The sequence below is a fragment of the Austrofundulus limnaeus genome, unplaced genomic scaffold (assembly GCF_001266775.1).
Source record: "Austrofundulus limnaeus strain Quisiro unplaced genomic scaffold, Austrofundulus_limnaeus-1.0 Scaffold131, whole genome shotgun sequence".
NCBI classification, from domain to species: domain Eukaryota; kingdom Metazoa; phylum Chordata; class Actinopteri; order Cyprinodontiformes; family Rivulidae; genus Austrofundulus; species Austrofundulus limnaeus.
In genome coordinates, this window is record NW_013952533.1 from 42,031 (window position 1) to 65,181 (window position 23,151).

The 23,151-nt window shown below is 39.6% G+C and overlaps 1 protein-coding gene across 1 annotated transcript; it reads right to left on the minus strand.

The window, feature by feature from the left end:
- Positions 1–6: 6 nt before the first annotated feature.
- LOC106522519 (AT-rich interactive domain-containing protein 3A) lies at positions 7–22,535 on the minus strand. The gene is made up of 8 exons (XM_014015548.1): positions 22,442–22,535; positions 22,082–22,154; positions 4,836–5,019; positions 3,233–3,492; positions 1,846–2,121; positions 1,585–1,677; positions 1,316–1,501; positions 7–772 (listed from the first exon to the last, which is right to left on the minus strand). Exons 2-8 carry the CDS (start codon positions 22,092–22,094, stop codon positions 633–635), a joined length of 1,152 nt encoding a protein of 383 aa, XP_013871002.1. The 5' UTR covers positions 22,095–22,154; positions 22,442–22,535; the 3' UTR covers positions 7–632.
- Positions 22,536–23,151: the final 616 nt, after the last annotated feature.

Sequence of the window (23,151 nt, forward strand, 5' to 3'; positions counted from 1 at the left end):
CACCCGCAGTGTGTCAGCTCATCCATGTCAGATTCAGTTCAGGCAGGATTTGTGGCGTCAAGTCTTAATGGCTTCTCAGCGAGGTATGTAGTGTAGCTCCCCCTTTCAGAGAGTCCGATGAGGTATTCTATAAATGTAGTCTTGTGCATTCTTCACATATGAACTCTTGTTTAAATTAACAGTGATTCCTTGCACTTGTCACTTTGCTTCCTGAGAGAGATGCCCCCCCCCCTCCCCTCCCCAACTGCAGAGGGGCTAGTGTGAGGTTTGAGAACTATGAAGTGATGAGGACGCCATCCCACGTGACATTCAGCTCTGTGGCTGCAGAGGATGCAAAGAACAGATTTGGGTTGGATTCTGTAGCTGGGTTTAGGAATGCCTCAGCATCACCTCTCTGCCTCTGCGTGGCTGGAGACATGAGCTCGAGTGTACTGGGGCTTGTTGTTGGCGGATAAGAGCGGCTGTTCCCCCACCCAAAACGTTGTGCGCTAATTCTCTGACGACAGCTTGTGCGGACCTGCGGGGTAACTGCATTATGTGTTTGTACTTTCAAGCTTTGTAAAGTGATCTTCACTGGGGGGGCAGTTATTGTGAGGTATTTCTTTTTCTGCTGATCGACAGCATCTCGTCATTCACCAGTTTGAGTTCAGCAAGAGGTTACAGTGTGTTAACGGAACCTGAGCGACCCGGGCTGGAGGCATATTGCTGTGAGCTGGGTGCTCCATACGTGAGGTTCTACCGGTGCCACTTCCCCGACTTCCGCTGATTGCAACTAGTTCAAAAAGAATACAAAAATAAAGTTGATTCAGGTTAAATATACTACAGCTCCTGAGGTAAAGACACCACTGCAGGTTACTTGATTTGAGGTATGTAAAAAGAGAAAGAAAATAAAAACAAACTTGAAAACAAATTCATCCTAAAACACAAAATCAAAGAGACAACAAAATGGCAACAAACAAACAAAAAATGTCCTAAGATCAAACTTTTCAAGTTCAGTTGTGAATACACCTGTCAGTGGGTTTTGGCTGAGCTGATTGTGTTTAGCATGTACACTAAAATAAATGTGTGTGTGTGTGTGTGTGTGAGAATGTGTGTTGGATTTAATGCATAGCAGTGATGTCATGTAGCATTTCTCAGGCTCGGCGTTCACGACTGGACAGCCAAAAGGTTGACAGGGTTGTTGAGGTATTTGTTGTGCAACAGTTTCTTATTCATCCCGGTTTCTCTTTGTACTGTATATTCATGCTGGGGCCTCTCAGAGGAAGCGAGGCCTGGGGAACAGGTACAAAGGGAAGCTTGGATTAGGGCGACCCACCGGAGGCCGGCTCAGCTGGGCCAGAAGCCTTCGAGGATGAGGAGTTGGAGGCCGCGGGGCTCAGGTTCTGAACCTGTGGTCCAGAGAAACAGAAGCTCGTGCTGGTGCCAGCAGGGGAGGCTGAGACAGCAGCGGCGGTCACAGCGGGCCCTGGAGCCCCAGAGGACTTTTGAGCAAAGAGGGTTCCTGAAAGAAAGGAAGAAACATCATTATTAAAACTCTGCTTTTAGAATCACTAATATCAAAGCTGCTGAACCCCCGATACAAACCTGAATAGGTCGTCCCATTAACCTCCACTGACACGGTGATGCTGGCACTCCCATTGTTTGAGATGCTCAGAGACATGTCCTGCTGCTTCTCATCTGAAGAAACACATTATTAGTACTTCATTTTCAATCTAAATTCAGCAAACTTTGTAACATACAGCTAGCCAAATGATACACTTCTCCTTTAACTAAATACAAAAGCTTCATATTTTTTGCAATTTCCAAGTAATTTAACAGTATTTTCACAACCATGGCAACACTGACCTCTGGTGGTGGTGGTTGGGGCTCCCAGACGCAGGTTCATAGGCATCTGGGAAGCCATGGCCAGGAGGTTGTGCTGGAAAGCCTGCTGCATGAGGCGCTGCTGCTCCTCTGCCAGGCGGGCCATTTTCCTCTCCGGACCCTCTCCTCCGCCCCCAGTCTCCAGTTTTTCTCTGAGCTGCTCCAGTGTGGCGGCTCGGGCCAAACCAGCGACTTGCTGCTGACCCAGGGACAGCGCRAGGGGAGGCCTCGCTGCCATGAGCGAAGGGGTCAGGTCATCTGGAAGTAAAGAAAGACGTGGACTTTAAAACATGTCCGTCCCTGTCTCTCATTAAGAGGGAGCTGGGAAAAGGCCTAACAAAAAGACATTTTTTCTAAACTTTTCTCTAAAAATCTTCTTCTGTAAYTCTATATCCTACACCTCAAATTTGTTTTTTTACTGGTTTTACACCCAGCAGCGCAGGATCTAGTTATGCAAAGCAATGACAGCAAGAGGGGAAGCACAACCGCTCGGCATCACGTGATCGCGTTAGAAAAACGCAGCCCATCACTCAAAGCCTGGATACCGTAGGGGTCAACAGAGGAGTCACATACCAGCCAAAGTCAAAGCTACATCAGACAACACGGGGGCGTAATGACAGTGATCATCAGGACCCTCTTATTGTGAAGCAGAAGCTTCAAAGTCCAAGACATGTCCCTCTCAGTGTGGGAAACTTGTTATTTCTCAGTAAAAAGCAGAGGTCTTTGGACAGCCTCAGGCTCAACTGGTTTACACCAACTCCTAAACACCTGGTTGGACTACACAAGCAGGCACTGAAACTGCACACACACACAGCAAAACACAATGCATGGGAGGAACAGGACATACTTATTGGCACAGAGTTGTTTGATAAACAATGATTGTTTTGTATTTAATGTGTTTACGACAGAGCTATGATGAAACTGTCCAGGCCTGAAAAACATTTTGTTACTATTGCATAATTCTGCTCTGTGAGTAATTGTTTACTCCTGTATTTATTCTAGGATATTTTTATATATGTAATTTATAGATGTAGCCACAGGGGGCAGCATGTCTCCATCAATATTTATATCAAACCCATAAACACTCCAGCCCATATTATCACATGAAAGCAGTTAAAGTCTCCCAAGAAACCATTTACTCAACTTAAAATATATTCATTTATCCAGAGAACCTTTTTTCTAACTTCACAGATACACACAGATATCTAAAAGCCATTTACTCGCAGGCTGGCTGGTTTCAAATAGGAAACCAATTATTGAAAGCATGTTTTTAAAGAGAGATGGTTAAAAATATAATCCAGTTTATTTACGTCATCAGATAAAGAACTCAATCTTCTAGGTAATTTTGACAGGCTGACTGTGCCTGTACCTTTCTTCAAAGAGGGTCCTGGTGAGGCCTGCAGACCGTTGAGGGTCACTGAGCTCCCTCCACCCAGACCGGACAGGTGCATCTTGGGAGGTGAGAGGATGTGTGGAGCTGTGCTGGGAGAGGGTGAGAAGCGGAACAGGCTGCTGCTGTAGCTCGGACGACGACCCTCGCGCCGATTGCTGTCGATGGCGGCCTGCAGCTCGCCTGGGGAGCTCAGACCTTTCCTCTCGCACTCGTATGGGTACAAGTATTTCATGTACCTTAAGAGGAACACAAACACACACAGCGCAGAAGATCAAGGAAAGTATTAGCATTAAGACTATAGTACAAAACAACAGTTTCAAAAAGAAACATTCACTCAACTTCCTGAATTTACAGTATTAAAGTGTTTCAAGAGCACATGCATTTTACTGCAGGATGTTTTCACACCGAACAGCTCTTGTTCAGTTGATCACATATGCATTTCTCCTCATATTGACTGTTTAAAACAAATATTTATGATAACAACTACCACTTCTTGGTAGAAAATGTGGTTTCACACATTTCAAAGTGCCACTGGACACCTGGCTATGCAAATAAGATATCTACTGAAAAAAATCTAGGTGTATCAGTTGTGTTTCTTTACACTCACTGCAGTTTACATAAAGTTTATACTGGCAAATTGAGCTAGATTTTTTTTCTTTCCCAATTTGCTGTCCACCTGCATTAAACACTGCTTCTAATGAAGAGCCATTCAACCTGGGTGGACGTGAAGTGAACGCAAGACGAGGAGTAAGATTTCTGCCCAACATGCCGTGACTGTCAACATACAGCACATTTAACACATTACAGTAGCAGCTCTGCACGCTCTGTTATGTTTTCCATCTCATAAATGAACACACTGTAATATGCACGCTGTCTGCATGATGGTAAAAAACCAGTAGAGAGGATCAATAAGAAGCAGGCGCAGCAGCATCTATTAGACAAAACTAGTGGAGCATTGCTACACAACAGGCTGACCCCATTAAAAACACATGAAGGTTCATCAGGAATATCTGCTGCTGAAGGAGATAGAGAGGTGTTACTTCGACTGAAGGGTTTCCATCAAGAAAATGAGAGATTTACTCTTGGCTAAACATATAAGCTGTCAGTCAAACCTCACCTTAGTCACTGTGTACCCCTGACCCAAATCACATCAATAGATCATGAGGATCAATGGGCTCTGTGTGTGATGTAATGCTTGGAAGGACTGAAAGTGAGGAGGGAAGGAGGGGAAARCAAGCTTACACACATATATATGAACACAAAGGCAGGCGTTCGCATTGACGTTTGCACTCATACTGACACACATACACTGTAGTTGCATGTTGGCAGAGTTTTTCTTTACACCTCGACAAGGAGCATCTCAGTCAATAGGCACAACTCATTACACTGCCTGTGTAGACAGCTGAACTGATTAAAACAGGAGCAAATCTGTTCTAAAAGACTTGCGTCACATGTAAACAGCTTAATACTACACATGCGTGACGAATAAGATATCTGGTTTAAATACGACTCACTTGACATTCTTGATTTTGTTCCAGTAGATTCATTTAATATTTATCACAAAGAAACAAAAACTCACTGTGTACGCAGGGTAAAAGCAGCACTGGTGATGGATGTAGGCAGGTTGAGTCCCTTTGTGATTTCTCTCCAGATCTTCTTGTTGATGACCTCGACAAGGCCTCCTTTCTCTGTCACCAGCTTGTACAGCATATACAGATCCAGAACCTGCTTGGCCATGATGGGAATACGATTGACGGGAGTTCCTATACAGATAAATGGAAAATAAAATGAATGTAGCATCAATCATATAATGTATTTTCAATAACTTGAGGCCCATGCAATGGCTTAGAATGGAAAAGATGTGGTGCATTTTACAGAAACAACAAAGAGAACTGTGACACATTAGGTCATCCACAGATCAATATTAAAACGCCAAAGATTATGCTGTGACCTCTACATCCTGATCTAAGTGCTGTTGGGATGTTGGTAAGATGAGGGCGGCGAGCCGGCAGCCTGCCTGCCCTATTAAATTTAGCTTGAAAACATATTAGCCCAGTTAAGGCAATCTGGCTTGACCTGGAAAAGGGGATTCACAAACAACACAAACCAAAGCTGCTCTGGACTTTTGATACAGATGCATTAATCTTGTCAACAGCTTATCTGCACTGAAGCTTGCGGGAAACGTGAACGGAGGAGGTGGAGGCGGAACAACAAGGAGGGAGGGGTCTGGGGTGGTTCCCATGTCCACCAGAATCAAAAAGTGCAACGTGCAATAGTGTTAACATGAAGCGGGAGGAGGGGACTGGAGACCGGGACAACCTGCTAATCCATGGGCTACAGTGGGCGGGTGGGGGCTTCAGGATAGGCCAGTGTAATGAAGCTCATTTAGAGGATTGAACTGAGTAGATCCACACCCCTCTGTGTTAGTGCTGCTGGACCCAGAGCAAAGGAATCGTACAGATTTACCCTTATAGTTAATGCCGACCAATCCTTTTCCACCTCCACAGGTTGCACTTAACCTGGGCTCATTAATGACTTATAAAACAGCAGCGTGATTAGGCCACGAAGATTAGCCCTGATTCATTTTCTTAAATTAGCTACATGTCTTTAAGCCATGTGCAGGGGGCCTAAGTGAGCACATGGGTCTGTGGASAGCGAAGATTAGGGAGGTGTGATGAAGATGTCAAAGCACCGTGACTTTGACTTCCTCACATGCCTCACTTATAATCAGGAAACAAATGTTTTTCTAACTGCTGTGTTGACTGAAAACCATTATTTAGGTTGCTCTGAAAATAATTAAAACCATGATGTTGATCAAGCCATATAAAAAAGTTAGATGGAAAAAAAAGACTGTGAAGTTGTTTGGCTGAAGTTCATGGCAGCTCTTTATGTCAACTGGACAAGCCCCCCAGCTATTAGCGAAATACTAAGATAGTGGAGGTGAAAGAGAAGGAGGAGGGTGTGAGGATTTGATACGTCAGYGCTATGGAATGAGGTGTTTTTATGCTGTGGAGTGGGGTGTAACTAAAACTGGTTTTGACGTGTGTTTCTCGCAAAATTTTATTATTTCATAATTTCACAAGAAAACAATGTTAAAACATTCAAACAACAGAGGAAGACAGGATGGAAAGTAAATATATATTAGAAAATACATATACTGACAATATGGGAGAGAGACTCTGCTAGAATTATGATATTTAATCTCTTCCCACTCAGCTTCATTTTCACTAATGAACACAAGACTGAAACCTATCGCTTCACTCAGCAGACCAAGGGGCAGGGAACAACCTGGACAATAACCTTTTGTTTTGTAAATGTCCAAATTTTCTGTTTTTAATAAACATGTTTATTAAAAAAATTGAACATCGTATCAAATTTATATGAAACTTGCAATGTATCTATAGGTATAGAAAGTTCTTCAGAACAGATTGTGTTTTTAAATGACCAGGATCGCTGTAAGTGCTTTGTCAGTTATCTAATTCAGTGTTGGACATCAATCCTGCATTAAACTATTAGAACAACTACAGGGGTCAGAGATCAGCCAGGGGTTATTGATGTGTGAATTAAACTGCAGGTCAGCAGGAAGCCATGTTTTCATACAGGCTTGCTTGTGAACAATGACAGAACAACAAATGAAGCACAACGGCAATGGCCCCTAGAGTGACAGGCCAGCAGTTAGTTAGCTTCCAATTCATGCCCATGCTTTTGTCACCATCTGCTGTCAAATCAAAATTTGATTTTATGTATGAACAGAGAACTATATTAAGAGGCCACAGCCAAACACAGACAAAAGAAGCAAAAACCATTATCAATTTAACAGAGAACTGAACAATAACTGCGTAGAAAAATAAACCAAACAGATACTGTATCTGTGATTCTGAAGTCGTCCAGTAATAGTTCAAAACCAAAAGAAACAGTTAAGAAATGACATCAGGCAGATTTCACAACTCAACCCTGACATCACCACATGAGAAAACACCTTTGATAATACTGCAATTGACCAAAAATCACATTAGCAATACTTGGGCGATTAGTCAGAGTCCACTCATTTCAGAAAACCAACTGCTTTTCTGTTCAACATCTGCTGTTTCTAACCCTGGAGACATTTAGCACTAACAGGCTTAATTAGAGTTGCACAAAACATGTCTTTCGATCATTACAGCACAGCTCATCTATACAGTTGCTCTAAGTCCTATTTCAAACTTGTTTTTTCTAGAAAAGTCTAAAAACACATCAGATACCATTGATACCAGATCACCTCTTGACATGAGGCTTCAGGTAAAGATCTACTGGAAATTTCATCTCTGTGGAAAAAAAAAAAGATTTGTCCAATCCCGTGCTCTTTGTCAATCTGTAATTGGCTGCAGGCTTCACCTCCCATCATCCTTTGCCCCGGACTGATTTTTCCCCAGGGACAAGACCATCAGGAGCCTAGTGATTAATGACACCAGGGGTCAGAGGTCACCTTGGTGGGAAGTGCTGAGGCTGAGGGCCCCTGAACCACTCCCTAAGTCCTTCCTCCAACCTCCGCTGTGAACACGAGAGCTACGCGGCTGGACCTTCAAACGGCTGGACTTCAGGAAAAAAGGAAGCAGAAAGCCTTTGAAGAATTCATAATGGGAAGAGTGTATGTGTGAGACTGATCCGTATCCTCAGCTTCTGATACCAAGCAGCTTCACAAAATGCATCTATTCCCCTGAAAAACAGATATCTCCTGACTTATAAAAAAATCATAATAAAACAAGTTATTGTACCCAATAAAGAGGAAACCTGTTTTTATTTGTTCTTATGAGAGTGAAAATATTGATTACATTTTAAAGGCTTTGAGAWAAGCATAAAAAGGCAGGCAGTCTGATTGTAAAGCAAACATTCTTTCCAATATAGTTCTGACTTTCAATCTCATTGTGAGCCCACCCTAAAAAAAGGAAAAAAAAAAGGTCATTTCATCTGACCCCAATCCTAATTTTAGCAGGAAACAGCTGTTCGCATTAAAATGGACTCCATAATAAATCAATTGGATGCCCCTGACGCCAGTGGTGGTAAATTAAATATTGCTGACTTCACTTGATGGGCATTCCTTAAATAATTAAGAGACATGGCGACAGCCTTACAGCGGCCAACACACAGGAAATGAATTTTTTACTCAATGAGCACAGGCTGGTGTGAGGTTTCACTGCCACCTACAGTAAAGACAGAAAAAGAAAAGGAGAAAGAAAGAAAACAGCATCARCCATTTGCTGTGTTTGACTGTTCAATATCCTCTAAAAACAGCTGGAYGTTTTATATATTTGATTCATGTCAAAAATTAATAAAAAAGGAGACGGTAATGAAGGAATAAAGGAAAAATACTGTGAAGTGTCTGTATTTGCTGCTTTTAGGAGGTATGGGAGGAGGGATGGAAGAAAGGAAGGGGGAGGTGTAGTGGTAGTTAGCCAGCTGGAGAAAGACTGGATTATGGCTGTAAGGAAGGTGTCAGCCAACACAAACAGCCCCTGGCCTCATGGCAATGTCGGAGTTCTTGAGTACTCACACCCCACCACCCATCYACACCTTCCTCCTCTCCTCCTCCTCTTCTTCTATTCAATCCAAATCACAACATTGACATCAGGGTTATTTCTTTATTCCCTCCAAATTATTCCTGTTTATCTTGAATACATGCATTTAACTTAATATAATATTTGTTAGTAAGAAATATAAATGATGTTTGCACTCTGTATTTCAAAATGTCATTAGGATTAATTACTTGATGACATAAACTGCCAGCAATGTTATTGCTGGTATTTTAAAATAGATTAAGTACGGGTGAAGCAGTATTTATAAATCTCCACTTCAAATAATCTGCTGTAGAAATGGTTTGGTTGTTAGTCCATTAATCTGTCATCTGGTTGTATTAGTGTAACACAACATTAAAAACTGTGTCCCTAGAGAGGACAGCCTGCTTCGTGCAATTCAGCCTTTAAATACCTGTTTAATTTTCAGAGAATAGTAACGGAGAACAGCCCAAATCCTTCATTAACATTGAGCAGAGACACTGACAGGAGAGACGGTGGTCTGGGGTCCACATGCTGGGAGTTTACCTTATGTAGGCAGACCCTGGCTGTTAAGTTTATATGTTCATGCGTCGGGGCCAGCATATTGTCAGGACCCTGCTGTATGCCGGGGCATGTTTGTTTTATTTTTAATGCGCAGACAAGGACATAAAAGGTAAAAAATCCTGGAGTGTATGGAATTTGCTATCTTTAGTGCAGGCAGAGCCACCACTCACGTGACAGACCAATTCATATCAAGTGTTAAGATAGGTCCACTCTATGTAAGGGAAGTTACGGTAAATGTAATGATACACTATAGATACATAGCTATTCTGAGCATGAAGTTTAAGCTACAGCTGGTAGACACACACATACACTTGCACTCATACAGTCATATACAGTATTAATACACACATGTGGAAAGCAAGGGACAGTCATTTCTTAAATACTCTGATATCAGGTGGTTAATCTCCACAGCTCCAGCTGCATCGGAGATGTCTGTTATACTGATAAGGGTGTAATAAATCGTTACTAGCGGGGGGGGGGGGTAGCAAAAATATCATGTCACTTGTATTAAACTGCAATATGGTAAGAAACAGAAACAATTTCTATATCAATTTAAAAATGACTTTAAAAAGAATAAAAACTACATGACAACATGGCTGAGCAACACAAACCAAATCTGTTTGTGCAGACAAGACAATGAGCTATGAATCAAGTTTAGCTGGTTGTAGAAATAGTAACATTGTGTTAGTAATGCAGTAAGGAGATAAATATAAGAGGAACAGTGTTGGCTAATATTATACACTCTTCTGTGAAGCAAATAAAAAAAGATACAGAGCCATATTAGTTCACACCTGTTAAAAACACAGACCACTCTCTTGCAGTTTTATTCACAAAATCAAAACACTACAACTTTCAGACGGATGTTCTTTCTAATTAAAATCTAGCAGATCCTTCTCAATTTACTGCCCTCTTAAACTGAAATGCTGTCTAAACAAAACCGATATTAAGGTGAAAAGAAGTAAACACCCAATAATGGATCAAGAGGCTGTGTTTACTGAGGGGATAGTGAGAGGAGCTATGAGTTATTAGAGTAGGGAGGCAGACAGTAAATAAAAGAGCTGTCTTCTGTGGTGTAAAACTGAGAAAAACTGGCAAGCTTCCAAACAAAGGTCAGCTGCTGCAAATCTCCCTGTGCCGAGTCCACACATTGCAGAGCCTGTCAGACTGCGCACAACACCACTATTCGAATCTGAATCACTATTACAGGCTCCTCAACTCATTAGGCAATACATTCTTTTCACCTATAGCACTGATACATTTTTCTCATGTTAACAATGAGGGGAGCTCCTTGTAATGGTGTTTTTCCATTAGTTAGCATAGCTCTTCATTTTCTACTGCAGACAATATCCTCCTGACTTGGGCGGGATCAGATGTTTATCATTGCAGAGTGTGTAAAACTGCAAAAACAGGAGGCACACCTATCCTGTGAGTCTTTGTTATATTACATTGATTTAGGAGACACTTTTATTCAAACCAGCTTACGAGTAAAAGGCATGGAGGAGAAAAGAGTGTTTTTCTTTCACTCTGAATGAGTTTGTGACAGGCTTTTAGTTTAGAGGTTTTCAATATCTTTTGTAAATGACCAAAATGCCAAGTTCTACAGAGCTTAACTCCACTCAGCAAAGCTAAGAAAAAAATCGATCAGTGAATCCATATTTGCAGGTAATAACCTTGCTCGTGCTCATTAATCATGCACAAAAGATTCAATCTGAACAAATGAGAGAGAAGATTAATGCTGTTATTGAAAAGCAGACTTTCTGGTGACTTCATAAAACAGGAGAATGTGTGTCTATATGCACCAATGAAAAGACGCTGTTGTTCACATACACACCTAGGTGATTGTTCGGCTCGTTTAGAAACTTGATTGAGGGAGTAACAGAAAAAAGCATTATTACTGTCAATCCTACATACAATAAGACAACATAAAAAATCATGAGCTGCACTGAACCGTATGGTACCATTTAATGGAAAAGGGCCATTGAAATTACCTTATTGATCAGCCATAAATCTTTGCAACTTTGCAAGAAAAAAGTTCTCAAACTAAACTGTTTTAACTAAAGAATGAGGAAGTGTAGCTTTTTCCTAAGAATTATTACAGTGAGCAGGCAGTCAGTAAATAAAAGAGCAGTCTTTTGTGATGTAAAACTTAGAAAAACTAGCAGACCTCTAAACAAAGGTCAGCTGCTGCAAATCTCACCCTGTCTAGTCCAGGTATTGGAAAACCTGTCCGACTCCACACAATGACTCCATTACAAACTGAATTACATGATTAAAAGCTTTTCTAAAGAAACTTTTAGCAATAAATCTTGCTAAAAAGCTGACAGAGTTCTTTCCTTTATTTTAGGTAGTTTGGTGGATCTTCCTCTTGACAGCTTATCTATGGCATTAGACACTGAAAGAAAGACAAAAAAAGAGAGAAACTTGACTCCTCCATGGGTCATAAAGATGGGTCACCTGGTGAAAAAAGGGGGAGGGGGCTTGAAAAGGTTGGATGGCGCGAAAAGTGAGATGGCCTCTTCAACTGTAACCCAAGTCCACTCAATCCCCAGAGACCCAGCAGATCAACTGACAAGACCCTAATCAACACTACCAGAGACGGGCAGATGAATGGCTGGACATCCTGAAAGAGGCTTAGGTGTTTTATGACACATGGTTGAAACGGATCACTGATATTTTTAGTTCTTACAGATGCATTTATGTTTGACATTCGTCAGAAACAAACACTTGCAGACAGCTGAATTGAGAAAGTTGAAAAAGTTCAAATAAATTGACAAAACCTTTCAGATGAAAAGCAAAATGTCACTCACACTCACCTAATTAACTGAAATTTAATTTTTTGTGATTTAAGGCAAGAGTTGATGAAYCAGAACAGGGGCAACAATACCCAACAGAATTTTTTTAAAGAGGACCTATTCAGAAATGGTTTTGTAAAGATAAATATGAAGAAGATGGCTCACTGAGTTTCCGTCTTACATTAGACAATTGTTTAAAATGCTTCACTGGGCATTCAGCATGATTAAATTTAAAAGAATACATTTGGCAATGTATAACCTTAGATGAAAGTTTAAAAACTCTCATCAGACTTCATCATTCCTTGAGTAAAACCATAAGACAACAACCAGTAACACCAGTTTTAACAGTCATACATGAGTCATTCAGTGGGAACATTTTTCTAACATTTCTGCACAATTCTACAGAGTATGAGGTCAAACATTTTTCTACAGAATTTATATTTATGACACTATTTTAAACAAAACACCATAAATATGCTTATTATGCATGAAAACACATACATCTGCTGCTGTACACTACTCAGTAACACTATTCATGATCATCATACAAAAGCAAAGATTTTATTAGGGTTTTGATTAATTAGATCATTTTCTAAAATCTACTTTTCTTACTATGATACAGTTACATCAGTATTTATGTTTAGACAGTACAGTATTGYTAGGTTAAGATTCAGTCTACAATTAGAATGGAATTTTACTATAACAAATATCAAATAACAAGCTAAAGTCTGACACGCCTGGTGTGAAGGCAGAAGGCTGAGGTCAAAATGTAAACATTGCTATACATATCTGTATTTTGAGTTTTTTGGAAAGGAAAGTCATTTCATAATTTTTTACCTTGTTAAAATTCTTGAACAGAAATAAAAAAGTGAAAACCTATTCAATAGACTAAAACATAAAATGTTAAAAAATAAAGAACTTGTGATGTTTTATTTGTTGCTTTTCACTGTGCACTGACAGCATTTTAGTTTTTAGTTCAGATTGTATTAAAAAGAAAATCCTGTTTGGCCAAATTTAGTGGATGATCTCTGCTCTACATTTACATGCAACTGGAAAATCAAGTGAGAAATGTGGCCCAGTAGCTAGACCTTGTAAACAGCCATTTCTGAAAATAAAGCAGAAAATGCCAAGAATGTATATGTTAAAGCAAAGAAAAACAATGTGTTATTATGGGAAATGTTTTGGCATTTGCTGCAGAAGCCAGTTTGAAATTCTTCTGAGACCAATCATAGAGAACGTGATGATGGGTGTGGCAATTGTGTGAAAAACATCACAGTATAAAGGAGGAAAGGGTGGAAACAAACAAAAAACACATTTTTCCATAAGAATATCATCGTGTTTTGCCAGCACTGGGGGTAGTTTACAGGTCGGACTAATGATTCCAGCTCTAAAGGCCACAAAAGTAACGGTGATGTCCTCACAGACAGGTGCAGCGTTAAGGGAGATCCTGGTCTCTTAGAGCAAGCTTCATAAAACAGCTAACTGCTTCAGTCAATGACCACCTAGATTGACAAATAAAGCCATCAGCTTTATTTGCACCACTGATCAATACAGGAGACATCTGCAGAGTTGTGGAGGAAGACAAATATAATTCAACAAAGAAGAGCTTGGGGTGGTGGTGTTGTCAAACTGTGATCTTGAAAATTTTAACTCCCATCAGTGCAAATGACTTTTAGCCTTTAGTTCATGGAAGTATGACAGCCATCTGTAGCACATGTGCGGTTTCACATCGATACGATACCGGGCATTTCCAAAAGCTCACACTTGAAAAGCTTTGGTGCCAGAGAAAATGATCACTGTGTCATGTACACGAATGGCGCAACGCAACAGAAATGTTACGGTTTCACTTAAAAACTGTGTTGTGTAAACAGGGCCTTGTTTTCCATTAGGCCCCTTTGCACTCAGGTCTTAGTTACTGTGCGGCTTTTGGAAGACTGCTGCAGAGCCGCACTGGAAGTGAGCTCAGGGCTATTGTATTGGTATAGGGCTCCTCTGGGGGCTGTAATGCATTTCATACCATCCATCACGGGGGTGTGGAGGGCAGGAAACATTGCTTTAAGAGCACACACAGGACACAGATGGAGAAGTAAGACATGCAGATATGCAAAGATAGCAGAAGTCTGGGAAATTTGTTGATCACATGAGGGTTGAATGAGCTAACAACTTCAGAAGGACCCCGCTAAAAAGGATGCAAAGTTACTAAAAGATTATGAAAAACTATGAATTTTCACATTTATTTTAAGAATACAAAGAAAATATATTTGTTTTATGTGACTTAAGTCATGAATTATCTTATATGGAATACAAAGGTTAAGTCTATCTAAACGTGCTACATTTCTTCTATATATTGACATTTCCTGTTTCTGGTTTAACCGCCGAGTCCCTTCGCAATCTTTACAATCCATGTTTATATTTCCCAATCTGTCTTTACCAGTCAGCCCAGACAAAGGTCTCTTTGTATTAACTAGATAATTACTTGACCTATTTGTTTCCAGAATGTTTGCTAACGTTCCACTAAAGATAATACTAGACTCTTGAATGAGCAGCTAGTATTATCCCCCACTGACAGGTGACTTTGCTGAATGTGTGAATCTTTTTACACTGTTTTCTACTTTAACTTATATTCATAGCAACTGTGAATATTCCAGCTATGCAGCTTAAAGTCTCAAATCCTTAACAGTATGATTGTACTTGAAGATGGGCAGCACAGACGTGACCATAGAAAACTGAGGAAATGACAAGGGAAGTAAAAGGGAGAAGGAAGGGACTGGGGGCTGGCCTGAAGAAACAGAAGAAAATACAGAGAGAAGCCTTGGCTGGAAAAAACAAACAAACAAACAAACAAAAAAAGAATTCTCAAGATTTTCATCTGACCACCCTGAATAGTCTCCCAAAAGTGCACAAAAACATCAGGAAAACTACTATTTCCTTTAGTTCTGAAGAAAGAGCAGAACCACTGGAGACGCTTGCCCTACAAAGACTGAGCTGTAATTTGCCAGTGGCTGGGTGGAGTCACACAGTGTTGAAGATAATCCCAGCACCCAAATATATCAAGATGGTAGCCACAAAATGCTTGATGCCAAATGCAGAGGAGGATGTGTTCAAAAGAATAAATCTGCCTTTTCTTTTGGAGTTTTCCTTGGAGCAATGATTAGAAAGCAGTGGTTTGTGTGTGTGTATCATTAGGGTTGCCACCCTTTCCTGAGAGCAGCGCCCTGATGCAGTTAGTTCTCTTTTTCCTAAATGCCCCATTATTTTTCTGTCTGATTGGTAAGCTTGGTCAGCGCCAACCCACTGACAGCCTGTCTGCCCTTGTCTTCTACTGAGGTTTCCATGTCTGCCCTCTTCATCCCTGATCCTCTGTTTTTGACCTCTTCACACATTCAGACACACGGCGGTCACTCCCATGTCTACTGTCTGTCAGAGCGCCCTCATCAAAAACGCTAGCCCCCATTTATTTAGAGATCATTAATCATGCCATGTAGGACAGGAGGCCCTTTAATCCAGCCACTCCCCCCCTGGCCTCAGAAAGCAGGCCGCAGTGTGGCCCTCCACCCTTATCCCCCATGGTGTTATCAAGTTTCAGTGGTTGTAACTGTAGCACAATAAACAGGGGGAAGGAGAATTTGGAAGGGGCTGAAGAGGAAGGGGATGGAGATATAAGGAAAGACAAGAGGACAAAATGGCAGTTTCTTGTCACATTTTATTGCTGCACTCTATGCAAAACAAGCTAATCGACTAAAAACAAAAAGAAATCTGTAAAAATCATAAATAACTTCTCAAAAATTGGAACATTTATTGATTACCAAATTACAAACCTAATCCCACATTAAACAGAGCTTCAGAAATAACGTTGTTTTTTCCCCTAATGCAAACCAACTAACACTTCATCTAAAATGAACCAATATGCTGACAATCCCTTGTGGTTTTATTGTTCAACCAACCAGGTGCTGCCACTTTCCAGAAGTTGTGGGGTGTTAACTAAAAGAAAATGAGGCCATATCAAAGAGCCAGAGAATGTTCCCATTGTAGTGTAGTGTTTGTACAGAGGGCATGCTGGTTACGAGGGGCAGTGTGAGGCTGACCAGGGGAGTAATATAATGCATACATGGATCTCCCCGGAGCCCATTCATGGTATAATTGGTGTGGACAGAGCTCTCGGGTCTCTGGGTTACAGTTGGGGAACTTCCTCTAATGTCCTGCTGGGAGGCCACTTTTCCCACACTATATAAAAAAGAACAAAAAGCTAAACCTGGACCAAAAGAAACATCTAGTGATTTTAAATGGCAAATGAACTGACATAAACAAGTTGTTTTGTTTTTACAGGTGATTTGCTTGTTGTTTTTCCTTTGCATTTTATTTACATTTTTATATGTTGCATTGTATTTTTATTGTCTCAGGAGCTTACACCAGTTTGGTTACAGACAAACAAAAGCCTGAGTCCTCATTTGCCATTTGCCTTCTGAAATCATTTATTGTTCTTCATGAAAAAAGTGCAGCTTAGTAACTTTTTCTGCTATGCCAGTTAAACGAGTACCATTCATTTTATTGATTTATATCTCCACTTACCTCTCTTTTCTTTACTGTTTTATCCAGTTTTAAAAATATGTTTAGCCAAATCAAAACAAACAACAATTAGCTGAAGCATGCAAGTCCTGCTTTGTAACCTTTTGAGACATATATCTTCTATGTAGGGATTTTTTTTCTAATGTCACTAAAGCAGCGACACCTTATCATGTGGTCCATCTTAAGCTGAATCTGCACTTCTTATTACAAAGGAAGGAAGTATCTCAACTTTCCTGACTCTGATGAGTGGGTTTTTTGCATCTAGGAGAGATGGAGGAACACTTATTTTTAAGTCTTCCTCCCCACTTCTTGACTGCTCATTTCAATGAACAGGAGCTCTCTCTTTCTAGTGCTGTCCATCACAGTCTGGTGGCCATTAATCATCCAAAGTGGACAGAGCTGACAGGCAGTTGGCTGCATCAGTCTTATTTTCTTCCCCTTTTTATCCTTCATCATGCACCCGTAGATCCAGCAGCCTCATTCACACCACCCTTTCCTTCACAGGGACACTTCTCTCCTGTAATCCTCCTCCTCAATAACAAAGCAACTGGGTATCCAACCATGACAACAATCCYTTTTGCTTAATCAAAACGTTTAGGGTGGTTATTAACGTGAAACCACTTGGAGGCTTTTATTTCTTAAAGAGCTTGTGAGTGAGACAAGAAAACCTGAAAAGGATGTGATAAACCGTTGCTGTAACACATCAAGATTATGTTCACTCTTCCAATGTGAGCAGGCCTAATGTTTTCTTAGCTATTAGCTAAAWTTTATTTTGCAACAAAGGATCAATACTGTATATACTCGAAGTTTTCTGGTTGAWTAAAGCTGACATTCCTTTTCTTAAATTAAAAGCAACAAATAGCACAACGATAAACACAAAAAGCTGAATGGTAAGGTTAAACCACTGCATGAGGGTCTTCTGGCTTTTTCTATAATGCAGAGTCCGAGTCAATGGGCCTTTTTTTTTAACTCACAGACACAATTTAGGACAGCTGCTGGAATTCCCAAACCATTAACTTGCACACACAGGCATGTTTTTATGCACAGAAGCAGGAAATGGGAATCCCTCGTAAGTTTTCCTTCCGCTGTTGCTTTCCTTTCAAGACTTAGAGGCCCTTTGCCAAGGTGGGAAAAGCACCTCACCATTTGTCTCCCCTGCCTAAAGATCCCAACGGATTCAACTCAGTCTCACAATCTGCTTCGCAAGTTAAAATTGTATTTCTAAGCATTCCAATATATTACTCCTCACGTGCATGTGTCAATTGGACAAGAGACCGCATGATCAGAGATAATTGCCTGGTTCTTCAGTAGTTTTCAACAAGGAAAGCAGTAAATGCTAACATTTTTCTTTATTTTTAGTTATTATTTCATTCATTTTTTACACAATTTGGCAGTGATTAACAAGACACATGAAAGACTTACTGAAGCATAATTAAGTGATGGTGAGTACTATCTCTGGAAATGCATATACAGTATCAGTCAATTTGCAAAATCTGAGTCTCTTTGTTCAAAAGTGTTTTTATTGCTGCTGTGCATTTTTCCCCCTCACAATCATAATAGCAGATCTGTATTCCAYGGCAAAGTGCATTTGTATGATTTGAAACAAATATTCTAAAAATTCAGACATATTGTGCAAGGTCTTCCTAGTTCACATAAACACTTTGTAGTGAACAATGGCCCATTTGAACTTCCAGTCACTGCAGTCTTGGAGGAAACTTAAATAGAGCTCTGGAGTCCATCAAGAAGTAGTATTCAACAAAATGTATTAATGTGCCAATGTCTCTTGAACATCTATGCTAATCAGTTGTGGTCAAAAACAGTGTGAAATAATAAATAGAGATTTAAAGAGAGCTCATCTTTATTGTTTTGTTTTGTTTTTTGCATGGAGAATGGCTGCAGACCTACTTAGGTGTAAAACTGGGTAATTCATGTATTGGCGTTGTGCACCATTTGCTCAAATCCTTTCTTTAAAAAAACTGAGAGTGACAAAACAAAAAGTATCCTTCCAAGTCACCTTTATTTAAAAGACAAACATTTTTACCTCATATCTACATAAAACAATGAAGTAAAATAAATGCTGTGAGATTTAAGCTTGAAAAAAAAAGGGGGATCCAACCAAACAAATCCCTGTGGTTAAGGTTCTGGTCTGAGAGACAGCAGAGGTCAGCCAAGTACCTCTTGTCATTTAAGCGAGAAGTGGAAAAACCTATCTTTGAGTGGCTGAAATTATACCCTCCTCTGTTGAACTYTGAGACTTTTCCCAACTTCCCAAACTAAAATAGAAATATAATTTTCTCATCCTATTTTTTTCTTACATGTATCTTTTACTGGTGAACTCTTTAGAAACCGTAATGTTTGTTACAACAGTTGTCCAGAACTGACCCTTGCACTGCTTCACTACTTGACATTTGTACAAGATGACACAGGAACTCGATCCATGCAAGCTGAATCCACTTACGCTCACTGTAACACTCTCTGTAAATGTAACTCAGCTCCACATCCCGTGAAGCTGAAGTTGTAGATTGTGGATCAGCATTTTGATTTTTGTTTTATTGTGCTGCATTCAGCTGATTTATCTTGCTCCATTTTAGTGATTTTAGTGATTCTTCGTTGTACTTTTAATGACTTTTTTAATTTTGCGCACATTGTTTTTTATTTTTATGTAATTTTGTGAGAGCAGTGAGACATGGTAAATGATTCCCAGTCAATTATCTGTTTCTAGTAGCCTTTTTAGTCAGCTTGATGGATTCCTTTATCTGACCAGTTTGAGTAAAGGGTCAACCATCTACTCCCAGTGTCTGCCACAGAACACAGATGCTAACAGGGGCCTGACAGAGGATGTCCCTCCTCCACTTACTCTGCTTAATTCATTACCGTCTAAACAAGACCTCCAAGTGCTAAGACCAGAGCAGACACTCAGATGCCACTTTTATATATCCAAGTTAGACATCAAAGACACTTTTCAGCATAAAGTTGWTTTTAAAGATCTTATTTCAAAGAGACCATTAAGAATTTTTTTACTTTATTTCTGATAAGTACCTACAAAAACACTCATTAGTTTGAATAAGTAAAGGAAAGGATCTAGCAATAATATGTTTAGAGCTGTAATTATACAAGAGTAGGTAATTTCAACTGTTACAAGGTTATGATGGAGTATCTCCAGCTACACAAGCACACAAGGCCAGCTGATTTGGCAAATCCATGTTGGATTTTACAAACGACGGCACAAGAAACTTGAAACTTCCAACGCACAGCAGACTTGTTAATACAGTGAATGAGAGTTTGCATTAAAAAGGTGAAAATTTTCAAAGCAAATCACTACTGCTCTGTGAGATTTCTTTAATGTTGCCTAATTTCCTTAATGTTTTCTTAAAGCTGAATTCGTGACTTGGATGTTGATTTGTGCAGACGGAACAAACACGGTGAATGTGTACTGCTATTTAACTAGCCAAAACAGCAGGGATGAAAGGCAGCTCCTGAATGAGGTAGGGAGAAAAAAAAAGAATCACATTAATGTTGCCGATGAAGATGATGAAAATGTTTCGGTACTTTTTCTAACTAAAGAAAAAGGAATCAGTGTTATTAAAGATGTTGAAATTATTTTTCTGTGGCAAAACAGCTTTATCTGCACACTAGCAGAAGCAAAGCTGATGAAAACAACTTGGTGAGTAAAACGTGTGTGTAGCAATACCACGTGGGTATAGTGTTAAGTTTCATTGCATTATTTTAACAGCTTGTTAAAATGAAACCAGGCTGTTTATTAAATAGTAACATGTATTAACATAAACTGTGGTTCAAACATTGAGCTGATGCTGTTTTTGTTTTAAAGTCTGAGTCTGTAAAAYGCCTGTATTAATATTATTTGATTTTATTTTAGAAATAAAGGGGCAGATGTTTTACGATCTTTTTTCTTCATTCTGCAACCTTTCAGTTCATTTATAAATTTTGTTTTGTTTTTTATTGTATAAAGGTTTTTTTGTTTCAATGAATTAATAAAATTATATATATATATATATACAGTATATATACAAGAGCTCTTAGATATTTTTGTATTCAAAATCTTTCAGCACAATTTCTAAGGTGCATTTTGCCATTTTGTAAGAATACTTCAGGTAGCACAAAGGAATGGGTCACCTATAGATTTAGTAATATTTATACTTACTGTAATTATAAGGAATTTTTACTCCTGATGTGTGCTTCTCAGACACTGATTCTGTATATAAAATAGTAAATCAATATTTCAAATGTCTAAAACCATTATTTAACACATGGAAAAATACATGTGGGATAGTTTATTTTCTTTTACAGCATGCGCAGCTTGGGAAGCATTAAAGCCAAAGCGAATGCAGTCAGTGATTTGGAATTCATTTGGTTTTACTCCACTGACACTCATTCACTTTAAGAGGTGTTGCTTAAATCTTATTTGGCTACAGGTTTGTATGATAAATGAGTCTGAAGAGTCCAACAGACTGTGTGAAAGCAGTACAAGGTGACCTGAGCTTCACTGCCAACCTTATAGCCAACTTAATAAGTTAGGCCACTGCCACGACTACTTGGCTCCATTAATAGAGGATCAACAGAGGCAAATCTCACCTGCTGACACCTTAAGGCCTTTACTCCAGGGAGGGGAGCGGATTTAGTAAAGGATTTCTTAACTTGTGTAGTATGAGTTATAGGATGATTTTGGAGTAGATCATTGACATTGCACTCTTCTCATGCAGAAAACAAACAATAGTCAAAGACAAACATTTTGACACTAAACTTGTGCAGAAAAGAACTAGAGTTATCTTCAGTGATCTGCAGTGTTGTATGACCAGTCAAATTGTGCTGCAGACCTAACATTGATTGTTTACAGTGGAATTAAAAAAAAAAGAAGTAGGAACCCCCTTCTTAGTCTAAGCCAGGAAATGAGTTTTAAGAAAAGGAAGTCATGTGGTGTTTGCTTTTACCAAACCTATGAATGAGGAGCCCAAAGACAAAGCACACTTAAAACACATTTCAACATTCTCTAAGAAATAGTTTGTGCAAGTATTATACGCAAGAGAATTTCCCCTTTTTTTGCTACCAAAGTGCCAGACTTTCTTACAAACTTTTAAAAGGATCTGGATCAATACTTCTTCGGGCTTTCTGAAGGTCTTTTAAAGTTCTTCTTTGCGACATGGTTGAATTTTCACTCATTTGTGATGCAGTTCTTCAAGCTGTTCATTGTCAGATATTTTGTCTATTTAACAAAAAAGTTACCACATATGTGAAAGTGCAAATGAATGTTTTTTTTTCAGCGTGTACTAAATGGTTTTATGTAGAGCTATACAATGAGGAGTAAAAGTTTTTTTTTGTTTAATGTGCTGTTAATCCCTGGAGGGTGTACATACCTCGTTTCTGCATGAAGGTAAAAAGATCATCTAAAAATTCTTTCCTTTTGGGATCACTGTCCAACTCGTACAGCTGTAGGAAAATACAGAAACCTGTTAGGCTTCAAGGTTTGTTCTGAATGCATAATCCTTTCTGTGCAATTTACTTCTCACTGGAAACAGAACAGCTTTGTTTACTGAACAATGTCATTTTTCATCCAAATTGTCTTATTATTTACTAATTATGACCTCTTTGACATAAGACTGTGGACTGATATAGGCAGCAAAAAACAATTAACCACTAAAAAATAATACTAATTATAACAGTCTTTTTTTACTCATTTAACTTGCATTAAAAGATTTTAAGTTTTAAGATCTCACCTTAGCAAAGTCTCTGGAGGCCTCGCCTCTTCCTCTGCTACTGTCAGCCTCATCTGTCCATCCAGTGCTGCCATTCTACATGACATGAAACATAAATATCATCAGAAAGCAGAAACAAACACCAATCTTTCTGTAATAAACGTAGAGACATGAAAAAGAAGAATGTGCAGATGGGAAAAACAAACAATAAAACGAACATGGCTCAAAACAACTGTACAAAAAAATCATTTAGTTGACCAATTCAAGTAACAGAAGCTAATTTATAGTTTTTAAGAATAAGCTATGAAGATGAAATTCAAGAAAATATTCATTTATTCACGTGATTGTTGTCTACAAAGACCTCAGCAGGTACGATGCAGGATGTTTGTGCTGATGTGTTTAGCAGGAGTTGGAAGAGTAACTTCTGGAATTATTGTGCCCCTGATCTCGTAAATCCCCCTCCCCCTTCATCCTCAAACATCTCCATTTGACCTAAACCATCTGCATCTGGGTCTGCCCTGCCCTGCCCCCCACCCATGTCTTCCGACCCAGCTGGATACACGGGCCCCCCCATCCTTCAATCTTAGCGCAGCTGTGACGGGTGGCCAAGTTCATGGAGTGGAGCTGGCTGTCAGGAGGGGCCAGAGAAGGGCAGGCTGGTCAGTTGCTGTGGTGTGCATCTGTATGAGCATGCAGACACACACATACACACAAATATGTGCAGAAGCTAA